Source organism: Macaca thibetana, chromosome 13 (genome assembly GCF_024542745.1).
Source record: "Macaca thibetana thibetana isolate TM-01 chromosome 13, ASM2454274v1, whole genome shotgun sequence".
Lineage (NCBI taxonomy): Eukaryota > Metazoa > Chordata > Mammalia > Primates > Cercopithecidae > Macaca > Macaca thibetana.
Window position 1 is genome coordinate 58,591,028 of NC_065590.1, and position 23,853 is coordinate 58,614,880.

General features: G+C 39.3%; 1 protein-coding gene and 1 pseudogene across 3 annotated transcripts in view; one reads left to right on the forward strand and one right to left on the reverse strand.

The window, feature by feature from the left end:
• LOC126934259 (uncharacterized) overlaps positions 1–23,853 on the forward strand; it is a 1,193,286-nt pseudogene that overhangs the window by 1,100,946 nt on the left and 68,487 nt on the right. The window lies entirely within an intron of this gene.
• The window catches only part of PPP1R21 (protein phosphatase 1 regulatory subunit 21), a 645,938-nt gene that overhangs the window by 39,957 nt on the left and 582,128 nt on the right, over positions 1–23,853 (reverse strand). The window contains exons 3-11 of one of the 2 annotated variants that reach the window (XM_050754865.1): positions 19,387–19,455; positions 15,724–15,870; positions 12,543–12,644; positions 10,827–10,991; positions 10,595–10,653; positions 9,512–9,606; positions 5,892–5,944; positions 5,241–5,390; positions 24–125 (exon numbers count right to left, since the gene is read on the reverse strand). In XM_050754865.1, the coding sequence (XP_050610822.1) occupies positions 24–125; positions 5,241–5,390; positions 5,892–5,944; positions 9,512–9,606; positions 10,595–10,653; positions 10,827–10,991; positions 12,543–12,644; positions 15,724–15,870; positions 19,387–19,455 (942 nt within the window). Of the gene's footprint in view, positions 1–23; positions 126–5,240; positions 5,391–5,891; positions 5,945–9,511; positions 9,607–10,594; positions 10,654–10,826; positions 10,992–12,542; positions 12,645–15,723; positions 15,910–19,386; positions 19,459–23,853 lie in introns of those variants that run through there. The other variant, XM_050754866.1, reaches the window with a different exon arrangement.

The window sequence follows — 23,853 nt, forward strand, 5'->3', positions numbered from 1 at the left end:
AGTAAAACAAGGAAGAAAATTACCAAGACAGTCACAGTATCCTCAGTGATACTTTCAAATAAATGAAGCATTCCTTCCTCAAGAGGGCGGACATAGGACGCATTTTCATGAAGGTATTGTGAGAACTAAACAGGAGGGAAAGTATTGTGAATTAAATCACTGGAAAGTAACAAACATCAACACATTTCTAAATGGATCCACCAAATTATAAACCTAAATTATAAACCTGATAATGGCTCACTGCAGCCTCAAACTCCTGTGCTCAAATTTTGGAAACTTTTTTTCGGAAATCTGGCTTAAAAGCCAAACACAGATGCTCCCCTCTGATAGTCCCAGATGATACCAAGTCCCTATCCCATTCTAAATCGAGGAACCAGAAGAGGGGTGACACAATTAATAACCAGGCATCAGAGGAAATAGGGAGGGAATATTGCATTAGAACCTAGGACCAACAGGTCAGCTTCCCTGAACACCCGCTTCTCCATAGGGGTCCCAGTATAAAAACAAACAAACAAAAAAGACTTGAAAATCAAGACTGTATGACAAAAATGTTTGTGTTGTATACCCAATTTTTAAAAAACAAGCCTACTGAGGACAGCTTATTTTAAATGTATACAATATTTGGGGTTAACAAATTCCAAGGATGTAATTATCAAAATGAGGATATAGAAACCTTTTTTTTTTTTTTTTGAGACAGAGTCTCACTCTGTCCCCCAAGCTGGAGTGCAGTGGTGGGATCTTGGCTCACTGCAACCTCCATCTCCCAGGTTCTCAAGCAATTCTCCTGCCTCAGCGTCCCAAGTAGCTGGGACTACAGATGCGCACTACTACGCCCAGCTAATTTTTGTATTTTTAGTAGAGATGGGGTTTCACCATGATGGCCAGGCTGGTCTTGAACTCCTGACCTCAGGTGATCCACCCACCTCAGCCTCCCAAAGTGCTGGGATTACAGGTGTGAGCCAACATGCCCAGCTTAAAAACTTTTTATAACTGTCACTGATAACCTTAATATTTATAAGGGACTAATTCAGTATGAAGAATAGCTTCAGAAAAAAATCCTATAGGCATTTGGAAAATTTATAGGCAAAAAGATTATTTTCATTTATTAAATATCTCAATTATCTAATATTATATAATAGCTCAAATTTCAATTTCTCAGTATAGAAATATAAGATCTTATTGTGCAGAAATGTGATTCAACTGACCCCATCCACTACAAACTACACAGATACACGGCCCTGGGTAACTTACTTAATCTCTCTGGGCTTCAATCTTTAGAGCTGTATAACACAATGCACTCTAAGCTTACAAGTCTAAAAGTCTATTTTATGATGCTATGAACAGGTTTAAGCACTCCAGTTGTCTTTTAACAAATGGTTTCTGAAACTCCTTCAATAATATAGACTTATTAGAAAAATCACATAGGATGTTATAGGTCAAAGCACCAAAGGTAAAGTATTGAGAAATATATGAATTATTCAAAGTAATGAAATGTTTCAAACAAATTAAGATTACTATATTTGATTCTCACTATGTGGGTATAACATGGCAACAAGCTAAAATAAAATTCCAATAATGGACAAAGAACCAGTATTGGATGGAATATACTATCCAACACTGGTTAGCGTGTGTGTGTGTGTGTGTGTGTGTATACACTATTCAATATATTGATATGGTTTGGCTGTGTCCCCACCCAAATCTCAACTTCAATTGTATCTCCCAGAATTCCTAATGTTGTGGGAGGTATCCAGCGGGAGGTAACTGAATCATGGGGGCCAGTCTTTCCTGGGCTAGTCTCATGATAGTGAGTAAGTCTCACGATAGTGAGTAAGTCTCACAAGATCTGACATGTTTATCAGGGGTTTCCGCTTTTGCTTCTTCATTTTTCTCTTGCCGCCATCACGTAGGAAGTGCCTTTTGCTCCCACCATGATTCTGAGGCCTCCCCAGCCATGTGGAACTATAAGTCCAATTAAATCTTTTTCTTCTCAGTCTTGGATATGTCTTTCAAGTCTTTATCTGCAGCGTCAAGATGGACTTTTACATACACACACACACACACACACACATATATACACACACACATTATTTTTTCTTTCTTTAGACAGGGTCTCACTCTGTTGCCCAAGTTGGAATGCAGTGGCACGATCTTGGCTCACTGCAACCTCTACCTCCTGGGCTCAAGGGATCCTCCCACCTCAGTCCACCAAGTAGCTGGGACTATAGGTACAAGTCACCACACCTGGGTAATTTTTGTATTTTTTTGTAGAGATGGGGTTTCACCATGTTGCCCAGGCTGGTCTTGAACTCCTGAGGTCAAGCAATCCACCCGCCTCAGCCACCCAAAGTACTAGGATTACAGGTGTGAGCTACTGTGTCTGGTCAGAAAATATTTTTTAATATTACAGGAAGTATAAAAGAAAGCATAACTACATTAAATTGTTGCAGTACTGTCTTCCCTATCCAGGTCTTCTGAAAGCTTTCTCCCACAGTGATATTAAAGAACATTTCAAAGGCCCACTGTTTAATTTTTACAAACTTCAATAGATGTGTAGAGTCAGACCAAAACATGAAAGCCAAGCACCTACTGATGGCTTCCTATGTGTAAAGCATAACGATGATGATCCTAAGACCAAATCTTTATTGGGTGCTAGTACTACACACCACGCACTGTTTTTAGTGTTTTACATGTACTATCTTATCAAATCCTCAAATACGCTTACCTGTGAGGCAGGAATTCTATCTCCCATTTTAAAGATGAGAAAACTGAAGTGCAGAGAGAGTAAGTTTATTTCCCAAGAGGACATAACTGAGAAAGTGGCAGAAATGGACTGGGAACCCAGGAAGTCTGACTCCTAAGTCCAAGTCTTGGGAACCACAGACATAAACACTATTCAAACCCTGAAAATACTGCATGATGCACAAAAGAAGCAGGGAATAAGAATGAGGTTACATAGGACGAACGGCATGACTCACATTTCAGACTGCCACATCATGAGGCACTTAGAGCACACATGTATAGCAATTTCCCTCAATTTCCACCCTGTGAGAGTCAGCTTCTAAGATGGTCTCAATTGTCCCCACTTCCTGGTATTTTTGGTTTTGTGTACTACCGTCTCACATTGTTTCAAGGTGGTCTGGTCTGTGTGACCAATACGATACTGGAGAAGTGATGATGTGTGACTACCCAGGCTATGTCATAAAAGGCACTGTGGCTTCCACCTTGCTCTTAGATCGCTCGCTATGAGAAATGCTAGCTGCCATTTATGAGGACACTCAAAGAGCCAGGCAATAAGAAACTGAGGTTCCCAGCCAACAACTAGCACTAACTCAGCAGGCATGTGAGTGGGCCACCTGGGATGCAAATCCCCCAGCTCCAGTGACATCCTGACTGAAATCTCATGAGAGATCATGAGCCAGCTAACTAGCTCCTCCATTCTTGACCCGCAGCCACTGTGAGATAGTAAATGTTTGTTGTTTTAAACTACTAAGTTTTGGGGTAATTTATTACATAGCAATACATAGCTAATATACTCACAACATTTATTTTATCCTTTTCAGTTAAATGAAATTTTGTAAGCTACCTTTTATTGTTTTTTAGAATTAGCAGGGGAGAAAAAAGAAGCAAAATCTAATGGCTAAAAAAAAGCACATAGACTGAAGGAAGTGACATTTTTAAACCCTGTCTGAACTTCACAAACCCTGAAAATGCCCCCCAAGCTCAACTGGATAAGCAGTTTGTCTCCCACTCCATAACTCAGCAGGAAGGAAAAAGGTCAACTATACCACACAGGTTGTTTTACTCCTAAACATGCCCAATGATGAAAGTTACACTACATCGGGGAGAGAAATGCCAGCAAATTAATTTTTCCAACAATAAAATGGCACTTTTATGTCACCCCCGATCAAAAAGCTATAGAGGCCTCAATCCTACAAACAAAGTAAAGGTCTATGTCTTGGCCTGCCCTTAGAGGCCTTTTAGAATCTGGAGCCATTTTTTCTCTTTCAACCTTACTTCCCATTCCTCCCTTTCCGAGGACTTCACATTCCAGTCAAGACAGTTTGCTCATTATTCCCTCCGCATGCCTCCCCTGTTCCCAACACCCACACTCCCTATGCTTTCCTGCTCCATGATTTCGTTCATGTCATTCTCTTCCGGGGGAAAAAGCGTATCCCACTTCTCCCCTCCCCTATTCAAACCTTGCTAATTTTTCAAGACCCATTCAAATCCCCAAAGAATCTTTCCCAGACAGAACCGCCTACAGCGACTTCCATTCCCTGGTGATCTCATACCACTTACTGGCCATACCACTCACTCGCTCACAATGAGGTCTTTTAAAAACTTCCCTAAGGCCAGGCACAGTGGCTTACACCTGTAATCCCAGCACTTTGGGAGGCTGAGGCAGGCGGATCACTTGAGGTCAGGAGTTTGAGACCAGCCTGGCCAACATGGCAAAACCCTGGCTCTACTAAAAATAGGGAAAAAAAGAAAAAAAAATTAGCCAGTGTGGCGGTGCACGCCTGTAGTCCCAGCTAGTTGGGAGGCTGAAGTGGCAGGATCACTTGAGTCCAGGAGGCGGAGGCTGCAGTGAACCAAGATCACACTGTTGCACCCCAGCCTGGGTGACAGAGCAAGACTCTGCCTCAATAAAAAAAAAAAAAAAAAAAAAAAGGAAAGGAAAAAAAAACCTCCCTGATATGGTTTGTCTCTATGTCCCTACCCAAATCTCATCTTCTAGCTCCCATAGTTCCCACGTTATGGGAGGGACCCAGTGGGAGACGACTGAATCATGGCGGTGGGTCTTCCCTGCACTGTTCTCACAATAGATAATGGGTCTCATGAGATCTGATGGTTTTAAAAATGGGAGTTTCCCTGCACAAGCTCTCTTTTTGCCTGCCGCCATCCACGAAAGATGTGACTTGCTCCTCCTTGCCTTGATTGTGAGGCCTCCCCAGCCATGTGGAACTGTTAAGTCTAATAAACCTCTTTCTTTTGTAAATTGCTCAGTCTCCGGTATGTCTTTATCAGCAGTGTGAAAACGGACTAATACACTTCCCTAGTATGTAATTTCTTAAGAATCTCCATTTTTGCCATATTTTATTTTGAGAGTAAAAACTATGACTTTGGGTTTTTTTCATGTCCTTTGCAGTTCTTGGATGGTGCACAGAAGAGGTCCGAAAACAAATAATATCTCCCTATTTTTTTCAGGGCAAACAAAATGTATTCTGAATTAAATTTACCTTCTGATTCAATGGAGATATAGTGTCGATGGCAGAATCAACAGGAAAAATCTGAATCCTCTGTTCTGTGTAGGTATGAAAGTTTAGAAGAGCCGTCACAAGATCCTGAACAAAAGCCAGGGCCTGCCCAGCAATATCTCGCATCTTCAGCTTTAAAATGAAAAATACACAGTTAAGGCCAACTCTCAAATTATTATCCTAAAAGAACTTTATTGAGTCTCTTCTGGAGAAAACATTTGAATCCTAGTGTGATTATTCCTTAATTTAAATTCATCTGCTCCCACTTGAATTTTAATATTCCTATCTAACTAAATTAGAAAGCCACCAGTTTGGCAAATACACCTCCTGTACTTAACCCAGAACACTTAAGTATAATATAGGTGTACCAACCTACAAGAAAGTATGGCTCAAACCATTAATGCATCTCATTACTTATTTCTAGTGTTATCAGACAAGAGAGCAAAAATCTGTTTTACTTATGAATGTAATAAAAAGCAAGCTACATTTGAATAAATGTATGAGAAACACGTAAAGCAACAGTTAAACGCAATGACTGAATGCACTAAACAGAGGTCCAAACAACTAATTCTTGTTTCTGGAAAGTTTGATGTATACATAACTGAAAATAAAAACATGTACTTCATTCTTTACCTGGTGTCTCCTATTGTGGAGTGGAACGTTCAGAGCGTTATACTGACTATATTCTACAAAAGAAAAATAATGTACATTAAGTCTCTCATTTCACATATACCAGAAAATAGCTTAAATGCAATATAATGAATGCTCTGAAGCAAAATCAGCTTTGCATAAGAATTTAAAATAATGAACAATACAGAATAACAGAATTTACATAGAATCAGTGGTTTCTCAGATAAAGTAATACTTCCCATCTTTTTTTAACTTCAGGCTTAAAAAAACCCAAACAAATCCGGTGTTTCCATTTCTAAGAAATCATTTCAAACACTGCTTTCGGGCTTATCAAGACTACTTAGAAAGGCTCATGATGTTCTTGCTGTTTTCAGTCATTCTCCCTTCTAAAATAACCCTCCACAAAGCCACCACACTCATCAGCAAAAAATACCACTGTTTTCCTGACACTACACTACCGGAAAAATCTATCACTGTCTGCCACTGTGGATCTCAATGACTCAATCCTAACTTTCCTGGATGGCATCACTATCTTTCTCAGTCTTCCTCTCTATCCTGGTCTGTCGCTAACCTCTGGTAGCTTCCTCACACCTAGCCATACCTCCTCAACCTCCTCCTTAATGAGCTGCATCTTTCCTCATCTCTACTCATCCCTTCAGCCACTCAAACCTGCCCTTCTCTGCCCAGGTTCTCAGTCAGAATGACCCCAGTGCCAAAAATATGATTCGGAATGTTCCTGTGGCATACTCACACAGTTCCCTCTTATGTCTCCATTGCTACTCACTGGGCTATGCATTACCAGCTTGGTCTCCTGTCCACCAACACCTCAGGACACTTCTATCAGCCATCTTTCAGCCTTGCTTGTTTTGCTTCCCAGCCTGGTCCATTATTTCAACAACGCTTTTGCTAACACAAATCCCAAGTAAGGTCCACTACAACTTACTCTGCTTAACTCCAGGGGGCTTCAACTCTACTCAGTAATCCACAATTTCATTGCCGTGTGCCTATTTTATTTCCCATGACATCTATCCCAAACCTTTTCTGTTTTAAGCTCCTAATATCATTCCTCCTCTACTCCCTGCTACCCAATGGACAGGATAGCCTCTCCCTACTCTACCAAAAAAATCACAGCCAAAGCAGAAGAGTTCTTACACTCCCCACCCTCCACCTTGATCTACTGCTTGCATATCCTTTCCTCAGCTAACCGTTCTCCTGGGCCCTTCTGCTTCTGATCCCCTCAGGACCTTAGGACATAATCACTCCCTGCTTCTATCTTCAGTATCTCCTCATTACAAATAAAGCATTTGCTGCAGCTCACTTAACTCTGTCTCCACAGTGAGTCTCTTCCATTACTAATCACACTTAATTCTCTGCCCTGACTCCTGTCCCCAGCACACGCAGCCTTTTCTTTCACTTTGCCTGTCAGGCTCTCATGCTTCTCCATTTCCTTCATTCCCACTGCTCAAAAAATAGCATTGCTCTGCCTGTTTCCTCAGCACCCACTCACCTCAACTCCCTGTCCTGGCAATCTAGTGTCAACCTACACCCTGCATAGAAGTGCTCCTCGCAAAGTATACTAGTCCTCTCGAGGCCACAAAATCCAGTCACCAAACCCAGTCGCCTTGCTGCATCACCCTCTGACCTCTCTACAGCAATGTGCAGAATGACCTGCACCATCAGGCTGAAACTGCTGAAACTCCCTTCTCCAGCTTCTACCTCACCCCGTTTCCACAGCTCCTCTCCGCCTCCTGATCACTGGGATGGAGAACTCACCAAGGACCCTACACAAGCCTGACTGCACTGTGCACCCACCACTCCCAACATGAGGGCTTCTCCAGCCCAATAGTGTTGACATCAGTTTCTCTCCTGAAGTCTAGTCTTTCATTTAGAAAGGCATACATCAACAGTTATATAGATACATATGAACCCATCTGTCAGAACATTAAACAATAACAAAGTTAACCTCGTCTCTCCCACAAACCTGTTCCTGTCTACCTCTTTTCTTTCAGTCAACTGCATCACCATCTTCCCCATCACTGCCTCCTTCTCCCTTGTCTCCTTGAAAGGACCAATCTGTTCCCTCTCCTTCCACAAGATCTTCCACGTCTCCCTAACAACCCAGGCTAAGCCTCCATAATAGCACACCAGAACTATCATCACAATAGTCTTTGACTCCCTTGTCCCACTCCAAGGCAATCTACACTCTGTTGCCAGATTAACCTTGTGAGTACACATATAGCAACATGATGTTCCCTGGCTCAAAAACTTCTCCAACAACCCCATGGCCTTATGAATTAAGTTCTCAGTCCTTAGACCAGAACACTAGGGTCCAATCCCACCATACCTTTCAGAACTTAACATGTCATTGCCCTGCACATCCCACCCACCCTAAGCCTCCTGTGATACTAGATTACTGCTCCTGAGGGCATGATGACACCTTTTGTCCTATATACCATACTTCAAGTAATTCCTTAGATTTTACCCTTATCTCTGCCCAATAAAACCTGCTCACACATCCAGGCCCAGCTCAAAGCACCCTTTCTCTGGGAAGGCTTCCCCACACCACACCACCAGCTACGGACTTGTCTAGGCACTCGGCAAATGATCTTTAAATATTTCAGGACTAAAAGTAATAATCCACATGTGACATGAAAGGGACCTAAAACAGGGTGACAACTAGTATTACAAAAGGAAGGATAAATCCATGATTCAGAAGGAAATTATTAGAACCTAATGATTGAGACAAGGCTTAAAGGGAAAATATAACGCCACAGTTTCAAATCCAGTGAATCCAGTAGTATTTACATTAATGTAGAAGCTAGAAACAGGTGTTATTTTCAAGGGGGAGTTTAAATTTTTGATATAATGATGACATGGGCTGATTTTAATCCTAAATCGAACTGCTATTTTTCTTTTTTTTTTTCCTCTTTTTTTGGGTCTTCCCTAAACAAATTTAGGGGAAGTAAAATATTAATTTCAATCATGTGATTACAGAAAAAAGAAATGTGCATCAATTTGAATGTAAGTTTCAAAATCCAAACAAGCAAATATTTTCTTTGCTTTTGAGGTTTTGACTTCTTACCTAAAGGCTGCAAATTTGGCACCTATTACACAAGTAAAGTAGTATTTTTTAACTTCTTTTTTGCTGCTCTTGGGAATGTAAATTACCAAACCATTCCCAGGGTGCACAGGAAGCAAGGCTTAACCAAGTTAGCTTCCTAGCTATCGCTGGGAATTGACCAAGGGTAAGACATCACTTTGAAAAGATTTAACTCCCACCGCCAAGCCTCATTTCCCCTACCCCAATCAACAATTTTTCTTGTACAAATATTCAACTATTTTATGTGCAGGTTGTTTTTTTACCTTGGGAAATGCTAAATACATGCAATCAAAAAATGTGGATTTGGGCTTCTTCCAAGCAGACCGGCTGTGGAGTAGTTATATGACAATTTAAAATCTTCTTGTTAAATATGATTGCCACGGCTGATCAAATGAACAAAAAGAAAGCAATCCTCTGTTGGGCCAATTAAATTTTTTGCCCAAAAGATCAGAAATTTTAATTAGTTGGCTACCACAGAGAGATTCAAAGTTACAAATAATGGAAAACTATATATAATACCTACTTGTATCGTTAAAAGGTACTTTTTCATTGATGATTGATAAGGATTCCTCTAATCTACCTGACAAATCTTCATGAAGATTCTTTAACTGTAATTGACTGCAAGAAAAAAATACAAAACCACATTATCACCAATCATTGAGTGAATCCCCATTTATCTGTTACCTCAACAGCTGGTAGTAGACTTCCAGAGAACTGCACCTGACATTTGGGATACTCTTGGCAGAGAGTTGTTAAAAGATGAAGATAACAAAAATGCTAACCTGGCTTCTCAAGTCCCAGGGACTTCTGGAGAATGATGTGGAAGTCTGGAGGAATTTATCATGGTTCCAGTGTCTTAGCCAACCTTACATTTATTTCCCCAAGCTCAAAGTAATCTTAGAGCCACTTCAAAGTCACAAATGTTCTCATTACAACACGTAAGTATTCACCCTAGTATCACTGTAGACTCTTTTTTTAAGTACATATTACATTAGCCTTCTTTTCCCCTTGAACTCAAAAGCTGGTAATTTTGGGGTTTGGTTCAATTATGCACACAGGTACACATCTAAATCATGCATGTAATTCTAACAATGCAATAAAATTGATCAGAGAAATTCACTTAGTTGATCCTATTAAAAACTACAATATTATTATCAAATAAACGTTGGAGTATACCTTTACCATACATTACTAATATTTTGATTTTAAGATTTATATCTCTCCAAATTAGATCATGTAACCTCTTTTTTATTCAAAATGTACCATTAAAAGACTGATATGGTGATTATCAGTTTTCCTTCCTGGGACTATCAGAGGCCCCTTCTGTTTAGAGTAGTTTCAAACAGAAAGTCTCCAGTCTTCAGTACAGGAGCTCCAGAACACTATCTGCCACAGCCCCAAACCCTTGCAGGCTGAGGACTAATACACAGGCCACCCTATCAAGAACGCCTAGGGCCCCGGAGATCCCAGAATTGAAAAGGACCCTGGAGATGACTCCCATTTCCTCCTTTTAAATGTAAGACAGGACAGAGGAGCTGCTACAACCAAAACTCATGTCTTCTGAGTCTTGCTTCAGAACCCTCTTGGAATTCAAGTTTCCACATACCATTCTTCCGTTCGAAGTCGACATTCCTTGGCTTCCTTTTCTAGAGTCTGAGATTTTACCTGAATTTCAGAAGAAAAAGAAAAGTAGATGGCTCAGGCTACAGACAGGAACACACTTAGTAAGACCTTGCAGGCAATAGTCTCACCAGAAATGACTAACTCTAAGTGCACAGACAATTTATTAATATAAAAGTCGTAATTATTTTTTAGTGTGCTCTCACAATGGGGCTTACTTCTAGTTTAGCCTTGTCATTCTGCAGCTTCTCAATGGTTTCCATGTACTTCCGGGTGAGACCGTCAACCACAGCTTGGTGCTGGGCTGCTTCTGTCTCCAGAGTGGCCAGCCGACTCCTCAGCTCTGCTTCCACATGCTTGTGCTGCTCATCAGCTTCAAAAAACTAAAAAGAGAAGACCATTTTCTCTTCTCACAATATCCTAATATACATAAATGAGAAAAATAACAGCAGTGACTATTCACTGAGCAACTTCCATATGGTTCCATACACTGACTATGTTAAACCCACACAGGCATTATCTCATTAAATCCTCACAGTATATCAGAAGTAGCTACTGTTATTCCTCTTTACAGATATGGAAACTCAAGCTTAAACGAGTTACATAACTAGTCTAATGTCTCACAGCTAAAATATAGTAGAACTTAGATGTGAACACAGGAAACCTACTCTAAAGCCTGCACCTCCTACCTCTTAGTCTCATGAATTTCTATTTTAAACAATGTCTGGCATACATAGAATTCAATTGATCAGAGTATAACTTTTCTACTAAGCTAACTTTCACATAAAATAATCAAAATTAAAACAGGTGTTATTCCTAAAACAGGTAAAGCTCTTTCCTGTAATTAGAGTCCAACACTAATAAGGAATTATGAATACTTAGATATAAAATACACTGAGGTCAAAAACTTTATTAACATTTAAAGACTGAAAAGTGTGTTTCCTACCATTTGACAAAAAAAAAAAAAAATCAGGAGGTTATAGTTGGATACACTACACTACAAATCTTTTTTTTTTTTTTTTTTTTTTTTTTGACACAGAGCCTCACCCTGCTGCCCAGGCTGGAGTGCTGTGGCTCAATCTCGGCTCACTGCAAGCTCTGCCTCCTGGGTTACGCCATTTTCCTGCCTCAGCCTCCCAAGTAGCTGGGACTACAGGCGCCTGCCACCACACCCAGCTAATTTTTTGTATTTTTAGTAGATACGGGGTTTCACCATGTTAGCCAGGATGGTCTCGATCTCCTGACCTCATGATCTGCCCGCCTTGGCCTCCCAAAGTGCTGGGATTACAGGCGTAAGTCACTGCGCCCGGCCCACTATGAATCTTAGAATATGCTCAATGGTTTGGGGGCAGGCACTAACTTTCCAACATTCCATAAATATCTGAGCACCTGACATAAGTGAGCACACTGTCCAGGGATTGGATATTCCATAAATATCTGAGCACACTGTCCAGGGATTGGACACAGAGAACATACATGGTTCATACCCTCAGAGACCTTACAGTTTAACAGGAGTAGGGATAAAAACCAACTAAACACCAGTAAATTAAAGACCTAAACATCAGTTAAAAAAAAAAGGGGGGGGGCGGGGATGGAAAAAAGCAAACGCCACTTATTGGTAAGTTCCCATTTAAATGATACATGTAATCACTTCCTATATAAAATGAATAATGCTCAGTATACTTTTGCACTGTTAAATTATAAAGCCATTCTGCTGTCTTCTGAACAAATGAATATACTTCAAAGCACACATCCACATTAAGATTGTGTGATATTTAAGAAATGAATAAGTGACACTGACATATATACTTGAAGATCACAGAAGACATTAAAACACCCACGCAGACACGAAACACTCCAGCTGCATTCGCTTTTACACATTAACAGATCACAGACCTATTTTTTAATTCATATGGAAAACCAGATTTTCTCACTTGTATATGCAACCGTTCATTCTCTTCGATCTTCTTCTGCAGATCTTCATCAAAGACAGTCTTCTGTTCTTGACTCAACTGAGAAGAAGATTCTCCACTTTTCTGATGGAAAGAATAAGTTATGTCCACATAACTTTCATCCTTTAGAGAAACATCCTAAGGTACACAGATTCTCTATCACCTTAGAAGCTTGTCTCTTCTACGTGTTCACCATTCTCAAACAATCCTGCAAAAGGTATACAGTTCATCATTTAACTTTTCCTATGTGACACAAGTTGAAACTGCAAATATTGTAATGAGCAGGAAAGCTTTAAAAAGAGAGAGAAAAGAACAGATAAGGCTTACTATTCTTTGCAGATGAATTCATGAGTAGTTCTGTTGGAGGACGGAGCAGACCTAGAAAGCTCCAGCAATATAAAATAAGCTCATAAATATAATTTCAATTTGATCTTTTGGTTTGGGAAATCAGAGTTACAGCAATTTCATGAGTCGGAGTTGCTAAACTCCATAAGAAATTGTAATAAATTTTGTAACAGCATCCACAAAGGTAAGTTTATACAAAAGTTCATACAAATTTCTAAGTTAAAAAAATATAAAATAAAGCTATTATAAATCAATAGGAAAATTCTCAAAGATTATTTAAAAATCCCTTTCTTTTAATTTTTTACTAATATGAACTCATTCTACATAGAAGAATAGCACTATTTAAAAGATGTAATAATAAGCATTTGTTTTCATGTAATACATAGAACTGAGACTATTCAAGGAACAGCCTAACAATGAAACTGTGTTCAAACATCAGTCACCACCCTTTCTCTGCTTTTTTTGTAGTCTCACTTCTCACTTAAAATGAAGTCATCTACTAATCTAATTTGAATCAGTGATTTAAAAGCCCTTTGAAAATGGAGTAGCCATATAAAAAGAAATTAAATATCCATCATGTTTGAAAAACAACAAGTGCATAAGGAACACTGCAGAATGACATATTCGGGGTCCTCAGTGCTTCCAAATTTGATGAGCTTTAATTAAAATTAATTCTCATGTATCACACCCAAACCTCTGCTCAACAGTCCTAGGCAGGGATATTAAGAATCTGAAGAACATGTTTGAAGTACAAATAACTATTGTGTCCCCAAGGGTCTTTCAGAATTTCCAGGGCATGTACATCTTTTTTTTTTTTCTCTTGAGATGGAGTCTTGCTCTGTCGCCCAGGCTGGAGTGCAATGGTATGATCTTGGCTCACTGCAACCTCCGCCTCCTGGATTCAAGCAATTCTCCCACCTCAGCCTCCTGAGTAGCTGGGATTATAGCCGCGCCGCCACCATGCCGGGCTAATTTTTTGTATTTTCAGTAGAGACAGTGTTTCACCATGCTGGCCAGGCTGGTCTCGAACTTCTGACCTCGTGATCCGCCCGCCTCAGCTTCCCAAAGTGCTGGGATTACAGGCGTGAGCCACTGTGCCCGGCCTGGCACGTGTATCTTGAAAAAGTTTCCCGAGTGATTCTAACACATATGTGTTATACCCTCTCTGTTGCCTCCTTTATTTGAACACTAACACTCTAGCGAATTATTCTATGTAGGAAAATGTATATAGGAAAACTATTAACATATAACTATGGCAACTGCTCATTACATGGGAAATATGGCTCTAGGCACTTTTACATGATCCCATAGAATCCTCACAACAAACCTCAAAGGCTCATTGTCACTTTGCTGATGGAGAAACTAAGATTACAAGGTTAAAAATTGTGCCGAAAATCATAGATTTATTAAAGGCAACCAAAGAATTCAAGCCTGGGCTTCAATCTGAAGCCTGTGCTCTTCTGGCCATACTGCACTCCTTCAGAGTCACTGTGTGCCTTCTCCTTCCCTTCTACCCATTCTACTGTTACTGCCTCAATACATACATTTGTGGAGTGTTAGTCTATATACATACAAGACTTAAAGACTCAATCAGTACCTCTACCCCTTAAAAAAAAAAAAAAAAAAAGCAGCAACCTCTTAATCACAGCGTTCAAAAGTACCAGATTATCCACCTTAGAGCAATAACAATCTTGCCTCATCATATAAAACCATAAGGGAAAAAAACTCATCTCTAAACCTCAAGACGAGAACACCAAACTGGCCTCATAAGAATAAATGCTAAGAAATTACATCTGCAGTAAACTTACAAACCTAAGGTATGAGTGTTTCAACTGCTACTTTCATAAGAGTAGTAACACTGACAATCTCCCTCATTCTATTTGCTCAACCTTGGATTAATGGCAACCTGGTAAAACCAAAAGACGTCAACAATTTTAGCAATGTAAGATATTCCATTGTCTCTTCTCGGTCACTAACCAACTATGTATATTTGCTCCTAATAAATTATTTAAAATTGACTATCATATAAAAATGTTTCTAACATTTAATATATATTAATAATAAATGTCTGCTTTCTCAACCTAATATCCAGGTGTAATAATGGAACATTAAAAATTCAGGGCTAGGGCCCGGCATGGTGGCTCATGCCTGTAATCCCAGTACTTTGGGAGGCCAAGGCGGGCAGATCACCTGAGGTCGGGAGTTCGAGACCAGACTGACCAACATGGAGAAACTCTGTCTATACTAAAAATACAAAATTAGCTGGGAGTGGCACATGCCTGTAATCCCAGCTACTTGGGAGGTTGAGGCAGGAGAATCACTTGAACCCAGGAGGCGGAGACTGTGGTGAACTAAGATCGTGCCATCGCACTCCAGCCTGGGCAACAAGAGTGAAACTCTGTCTCAAAAAAAAAAAAAAAAAAATCAGGGCCAGGCATGATGACTCACACCTGTAATCCTAGCACTTTGGGAGGCCAAGGCAGGTGGATCGCTTGAGTCCAGAAGTTCAAGGCCAGCCTGGGCAACATAGTGAGACCCCATCTCTATTACAAAAATTAGCCGGTCATGGTTGTGCACACCTACAGTCCCAGCCACTCTGGGAGCGGAGATGGGAGGATCACTGAGCCTGGGAGCAGAGGTTGCAGCGAGCCAAGATCATACCACAGCACTCCAGCCTGGGTGGTAGAGCAAGATCCTATCTCAAACAAACAAACAAACAAATAATTCAGCAGTGGGGTCTTCTGTTAAAACCAGGATGCCCTGTAGGTGTCAGTTACGAATGACAAGGTCACACTAACTTGCCTGTATTTGAACCTACCTTATTTTTCTTGCCTCGTGGTTCACTTAGAGCTAGTTCATCTTGAAGTAGTTCTACCCTCTTGGCAAGCTGCAGATTTCGAAATGTCAAACTGTCCATTTCCTGTTGTAGTTTTCTCAATGACTGATCTTTCATTTTCAGTTGCTCCTATATCAAAGTGAAAACAGATTGGTCCTCACAGTTTAGCTGTAAGGTTTAGAAATTTTATTAAAAATTATTTTTGTTTCACCAAAATATAATCAAAACCTCTTGCTTTAGGAAATTCAGGTTGTATATACATCATTTCAGTTCTTAAGTTTTTAGCACTTTGTGAAAAGATAATCTTTTGGCTAAACCAAGTAAACATAAAAATAAGAGCAACTATACTAAAGTAACAGATCATGATCAACTAAACATCCTGTGACAGTGAACAGACACAAAGATTGAGGCTACAAGTTTATAAACTTAGACATTACTTATTTATTATTATTATTATTATTATTATTATTATTGAGACAGAGTCTCGCTCTATTGCCCAGGCTAGAGCGCAGTGGCACAATCTCGGTTCACTGCAACCTCTGCCACCCGAGTTTAAGTGATTCTCCTGCCTCAGCCTCCCAAGTGGCTGGGACTTCAGGTGCACACCACCACGCCTGGCTAACTTTTTTGTATTTTTAGTAGAGACAGGGTTTCGCCATGTTGGCCAGGCTGGCCTCAAACTCCCGACCTCAGGTGATCCACCCACCTCGGCCTCCCAAAGTGCTGGGTTTCCAGGCACGAGCCACCGTGCCTGGCCGAACTTGGGTATTTAAAAAGAACCTCCGATTTACTGATGATTCCCTTCAGTGAACAAGAATGGGAAGAAATATATCTGTATTCCAGTTTTTCTGTAAATCCTCCCTAAATTTAAATTAGTCAAAATAAAGTCTTTGCAACACACTTAATTTTTCTTCAACTATTCTGACATATCAAAGATAAAAATCAGTATCATACCAAAAATATTTTCAGATGCTGTCCTACAATAATTCACTTTAGAGCTAAATGACAATAGAAACAAAATCTAAAATATTCTGCTAACCTTTTTGACACACCCTCTGCTGACCACTTTGTTCTGTTTATGCCATAATGGGGTAAGAAAATGGGAAACTAATGAGAAATATTTACTTTTACTCTATTTTTTAAAAGAATTATTCTAACTATATTTTACTTACAATGTTCTGACAACTTTTTATTCACTGATTATCAAACACAGATGGCCATATAATACTGTATATTTAAAGAACTGGACTGGCACGGTGGCTTATGCCTGTAATCGCAGCACTTTGGGAGGCCAAGACAGGAGGACTGCTTAAGCCCAGAAGTTGGAGACCAGCCTGAGAAACATAGTGAGACCTCATCTCTATTTAAAAAAATAAAAAATAAAAAAATAAAGAACTGTATGTTTACCAGTGTCACTGAAACAATTATAAAACATGAAGGTCATGCTTTAATGAACAGATGATTTAACTATATTGAAACACCAACCTAGGCCAGGTGCAGTGGCTCACGTCTATAATCCCAGAACTTTGGGAGGTTGAGGTGGGCGGATCACTTGAGGTCAGGAGTTTGAAACTGGCTTGGCCAACATGACAAAACTCCGACTCTACTAAAAATACAAAAATTAGCCAGGCAGGGTGGTACATGCCTGTGATCCCAGTGACTCAGGAGGCTGAGGCACAAGAATCGCTCAAACCAGGGAGGCAGAAGTTGCAGTGAGCCGAGATCGTGCCACTGCACTCCAGCCTGGGTGACAGAGTAAAACTCTGTCTCAAAAAAAAAAAAAAAGGAACAGCAACCTAAAAACCACAGACTAGTGTCTACACTCTATTGACATTACCTGCATGTTGAGAACAGTGCTAGAGGGATAGAATATGCTCCTGTTAAGGAGAAAATCATTTTTTTCCTACATTTGTTTAGTAAAACCTTAATTTTCACTTGTAGCTCAAAGGTAAATTTAGGCCGAGCCCATGTCCAAACCATCATGTCTTTCAAATTTTAAAACTTCAAATCAATGAACACTGATTATACCTCACTGAAGGGGTAAACTCAGTAATAAAATTAAAAGCCTACTGTAACACAGGACATCCTAATATTCCTGTCTAGCAAACTGGCATATTGTCACTTGGTGTACTATAATTACAATGACTACTGTAATAAATATTAAAATAAAAAATAATTTATTTTTTCTCATAATTTATATTCTTATAATTATAATATACAATTATGCTTCTAGTTCTTAAAATGAACTAACGCTCCAACTCCATTAGCCAATCATTAATTTCAGAAAACATCTATCCCAGCCTTTCGTTAAACTCCAGTTTCTGTAATGGGGATGATAATGTTATCTGACCTCATAGGGTTGTTGTGAACACTAAATGAGATAATGGATATAATGTACTTAGCACAATGCCTGGTATATAGTGAGTGCTCAATCAATAGAACCAGCTGTCACCACTCCTACCACTGTTCCTACCATTGCTGCCATCACAGAGTTAATCAAACACAACCAGCAACAGGAGGGTATGAAACACCAGTGCAGGCTACTAGGACAAACTAGGAAAGACCTTCCCCAGCAATAAGTTTAAATATTATTGGGAGATATAATGATCATTTCTTCAACAATTTTGGTAAAATAATAACTTGACTAATAAATCCTGACTATAAAGCCTCTGTTTTAATCATCTTGGCTTGGGTGCAGAGAGCCTGGAAGTATGGGTGGGGTGTTCAGAACCATCTCAGCCCTGAGACTGTGCTAACCGCACCTAAGGAGGAGACACTCAGAGACAGATTTCTCTCCTATAGGATCCAACAACTGGCTACGTAAAACGACAATTTCTGTGGCTTAGTTGCCTAAGTGGAGCCACCTTAGACATATTACTGATCAGGGGCTTCTCCAGAAAGAGATGGGAGTAAGAAGAATCCTAATCCCATCTGTCTAAAGAGAGCAGAGGGAGCAAGAAAGGGAAAGAGCAAAAGAGTGAGCTAGACAGTATATTTAACTGAAACTTGGCCAAGAAGAAATCCAAATCCTAGGATTAATTTATCCATTTAAAAATATCACTAAGCAATATTTACTACATGCCTACTAGAAATGAGGCAGAAACAAATGCCTTCGTCTATCATATTTCTCCCCTCAGTTAACAAAAGTGCTGACGGTAAAATGTATCGCTCAGAGTATCCTGATTAACACAGGTTATTACTATTAAATAGCTCAACTAAAGGCAAGATTTAGGGACTAAATGATTCACACAATGGAATCTACTTATTAGAGACCTCCCATCTGCTGAGTGAGAGGGATTCAAATAGGAATACGACATAGCCTCCCTCAGAGAGCTGTCTGATGACAACTGATAAGAAGCCTCAATAATCCAGATAAACTGAGCTAACTGAAGGCCTTGAGGCACAGGAGTAAGGCACTAGACAAAGTCACATATCTTTTTTATAATTTTTAGCTAAGGAAAGTAAAGTATCTCATATTCTTACCTAAGCAAGTAGGAAAATTAACCACAAAAAACTGTATTACTGTCCCTTATCCCTAGTGAATCAGTGTCAGAGTTGGAACTTTAACCCAGAAAACCCAATGAACCTGTTTTGAGCAACACCAAATGCTAACAACCCTCACAACACAAATATCCTGTTGCCCACCTTTAAAGCTGCAGAATTTGCTTGTTCATCCACAACACCTTTTTTCAGAACCTGATTCTGAGCCCGAAGCTGAAAACAGAGAAAGCAATAATTAATTTTTCATATAAAGCAATTGGTTATATCAAGGAAATCACATCAATTTTACAGGCAACATTACATTACACTGAGTAACTAAGTAGCTTCTCACAAATATATGAGAACAAAAAAGTATTAGACCCAAAGAGGGTAGTAGATAGAATAATTCACCATTTTACAGATAAGGACACACAGGCTGAGTTGCCCAATGACATAACAAAAATCAATGGCAAAACTGGGACTACAATCCAGTCTCCTAAATTCTAGTGTGTCATTCTTTCTATAAAACCAAGTCCCATCCCTAAATAAAAACTAATACAATAAATAATAGGGTACTGAATATGCCATGTTCCTTGAAATTCTGACACACAATTCATTTGTAAAATACATACAACTGGACTAATTATTAAGTAAGAATTCCACAGAAAATAAAAATGTTGGGGCATCACCATACCCAGCAGGAGACTGTGCCTAATATTAGACATGCAAATGTCATCATCGACAATGGCTTCAGGCATCAGCTGGGGCAGTATACAAAAGCAACTAAGAAGCAGGCTCCATTCAGAAGTTAATAATAATACCCACTTACATTTGAATGCTCACTACAAACCAGGCACCGTCCTAAGTACTTTCATGTATTACTTCATCTAATCCTCACAATCCTATGAAGTGGGTACTCTAATTACCTCCATTTTACAGATGAGGAAACTGAGGCACAGAGAAGTTAATTAGCAATGCTGAGATTCAGACTCTACCAGTTTGGACTCCAAAGTCATAATGCCAATTAGACAATACTGGCTATTTCACAAAGCTACATGTAAGTGAAAAGAGCAGTGAGCTGGAGAGGTGAGAGATGCCTTTCGAGAAAGAGGTAAAACTTGGGCTTTTTTTCACAGTTAATCATTAAATATTGAGAAACAACGTTATTTTAAATAAAGTATACAAATCAGAAATTATGCAGCTAAATGCATTTTTACTTATGTATGCATCTATACAACCACCACTGACAGGGTTTTAAAAGATAAAATTTACTTCTGTAGTAAGAGGAAAATATTCTCAGCAAAAAGAACATAGAGCACTTAAGTATAAATATACAAGTTCACTGCAGCTGAAGCAAGAGGTTTACAGACTAATATTCCCAGGGCTCAGTGCAGATATCATGAAAGACCAGGTTCTTCTCTGAGAAACTGAAAGAATGAGACATCCTTCTATATGAGCTTTAAAAAAAAAAAAATCTATTTCTAAAATTAAAAATAAAAAAATTTTAAAAATCTTTCTAATTCTGCATAACTCAGATCTGTCTCCTGAGAACAGAGAACAGAAACGACCCTTTTCTGTGCCAAAAGAACAGGCATATTTGCATGCTAAATCTTAAACTGAGTATTTAAAACTCAATGGAAAATTTAGCTAAGATTCTGAGATAAAATGCAAGAATACTGCAGGATATTCAACACTTTAAGCAAAAGACAGACTAAAAAGATGAGATTCTTCTATTTTTAGAAAGTTAGAGATGACAGTTCATTACCACAATAGAAAGCAGATCTAAATCTTTGCTCTGCCATTTATTAGACGATATAAACTTGGTAAATTCACTTAACCTTTCTGAGCTTCAGCTATATGGTCTATAGAATGGGTAAATTCATTTACCCCATCTTCCTTCTTCTGAGGCTACTGTGAGAACCAGATAAGAAACCTATGTCAAAGCACTTTCTAAACTATAAAATGCTCCACAAATGGAAACAGAACACTTATGATTAGAACAGATTCAAAATGACAACAGATACCTTTATTATAGTTTGCATGGTGTAAGTCATTGTACACCTTGATTGATATGGGGGAGAGATGTAAAAGATGTGGTCTCTATTTTCAAAGAACTTACACTTTAAAAGGGAAGATAAAATATTAAAAGATAACTAGCAATACTAGTATTTCCTGCTTGAAAAAAAAAAGTAGAAGATATTAAATTCTCTTCTACTTGGGTTGGCCAAGTAGTTGACCTGGGTTGGCCAACTAAGGTCTGAGGGCCAAACTGGCATGCTATTTTTAAAGTTTTATTGGAACACAGCCATATTCATTCATTTACATACTGTCTATGGTTGCTTTTGAGGTACAATGGAAGACATGAGTAGCTGCAACAGAAACCACATAGCCTCAAACCTAAAATATTTACTGTGTGGGCTCTTACAGAGTTTGGTAACCTCTGCTCTAGAAGTTCAAAAGAGAGAAATACCACTTTAATGTTGATTTCCATGAAGCAGTGTTCTAGTAAGTCTTTAGATTTTATTTTATAAACCTAAAGTCTTTAGATTTTATTTTATAAACCTAGTCTTTAGATTTTATTTCATAAATCTAAAGTCTTTAGATTTTATTTCATATCCCTGTCTTAGCTGCAATCTGTAATCTCTTACATGTCTTCATTGTGTGGTATTTAGAAGCTCCTAATGACTACTTCAAGGACTAAGAACGAAGCTTGAAGTTCACTGAACTGATAATTTCCTGTAGGACCAGAACGACAGCAATTAATTTTAAGAAAAATAACCTCATCTTTCATTCCTAAGGCACACTGAAGAGTATTTAAAGCAAACTGAACAGACTGCTTTGTTAAAAAGCAAAATGAAACTTTCAAGCTATTGCTGTTAGGAATTTAATATAACTGATTATAACAAAAAAAATTAGGATTTTCCTTTGGAAAATATTTTTTGCTAAACTGGTAACTCAAACACGGTTTCAATGAAACCATTTAACAGACAATGCAGCTTTTTAAGAAACTGTTATCTGAAACACCTTTCTATTACTTAGTAGGTAGAAATGGAGGAAGATGATAAGCTTGCATACTCTACTGCCATTTTAACTACTCTTTGTGGCATTTGACGTTTTTCTGCATTTCAGCATCACTTCTGCCACTCCTACTGCATTATTGAATGAGTAGCTTATAAAATGCTGAGCTGCTCTTATTAGCCTGATTTTTTAAAATTACTTATTTATTTATTTATTTATTTATTTTGAGACTGACTCTCACTCTGTTGCCCAGGCTGAAGTGTAGTGGTGTGATCTCAGCTCACTGCAGCCTCCACCTCTCGGGTTCAAGCGATTCTCCTGCCTCAGCCTCCCGAGAAGCTGGGATTATAGACATGCACCACCTCACCCGGCTAATTTTTTTATTTTTAGTAGAGACAGGGCTTCACCATGTTGGCCAGGCTGGTCTTGAACTCCTGGCCTCAAGTGATCTGCCTGCCTCAGCCTCCCAAAGTGCTGGGATTACAGGTGTGAGTCACCACATCCAGCCAGCCTGGTCTTTTAGAATCTTATCTTTTCTCTGCACCAGTATTCACCACAGAGGGGAGGCAAATGAATGCTGTTTCTCTTTCAGATGTAGGTATAAGATTACCAGATGGTCACTACTGCCTCTAGGAGTCCAGAATGGAGACTCCAATGCATATGACATAACTGAGAAACAACTGCCCTGAAGTCTCAGAAAAACTCTCTGGCAGATGATAGAGCTTATTTTCAACAGCTGTGCACCAAGCTCTTCTGTGCCATTCAGTGGGGGAAGAGTACCTCTGAATCCCTCTTAATCCTTTTAAATCTCATATTTCCTTGTTTTGTAATCTTCTGATTCATTTTACCCTTACTTTGAAAGCACAGCCCTTCCTCAGTTTGGCCAACCAAATCCCACCTGTTCTCTAGGATCCTGCTTTTTACCTCTGGCCCTACGTCCTCCATAATTTTTCCTAATCACTCCCTGACTCCCTATGGCCCACAGAGAGTCTGTGCCTCAGTTCCTTTGGCACTTACTAACAACAAAACATCTCTTATTAAACTATTCAGTTTTAATTTCACTTCTAAAATCAGTAAAGTTTACATTTTACTAATATACATATTTCTGTATAGGCTGGGCGCGGTGGCTCACGCCTGTAATCACAGCACTTTGGGAGGCCAAGGTGGGCAGATCACCTGAGGTCAGGAGTTCAAAACCAGCCTAGCCAACATGGCAAAACCCCGTATCTATTAAAAATACAAAAATTAGCCAGGCACGGTGGCAGGCGCCTGTAATCCCAGCTACTCGGGAGGCTGAGGCAGGAGAATTGCTTGAACCCAGGAGACAGAGGTTGCAGTGAGCCAAGATCACACCACTGCACTCCAGCCTGGGAGACAAAGCAAATCAATCAATCAATCAATCAATTTCTGTATTCATTTCCCACCTGCCAACTTAAACTGTTCTCCATGGTAAAGACTACAGTATACTTCCTTGTATTTCCTGCCTGCAATGAAAGATCAATGCTATGGATAGAGAAGGAACTCAATAAATTTTTAGTTAATTAATCAGATCAGTTAATTTGATTAATCAAATTAATCAAATCAAATTAATAAGTTATACCACATATAACGGTG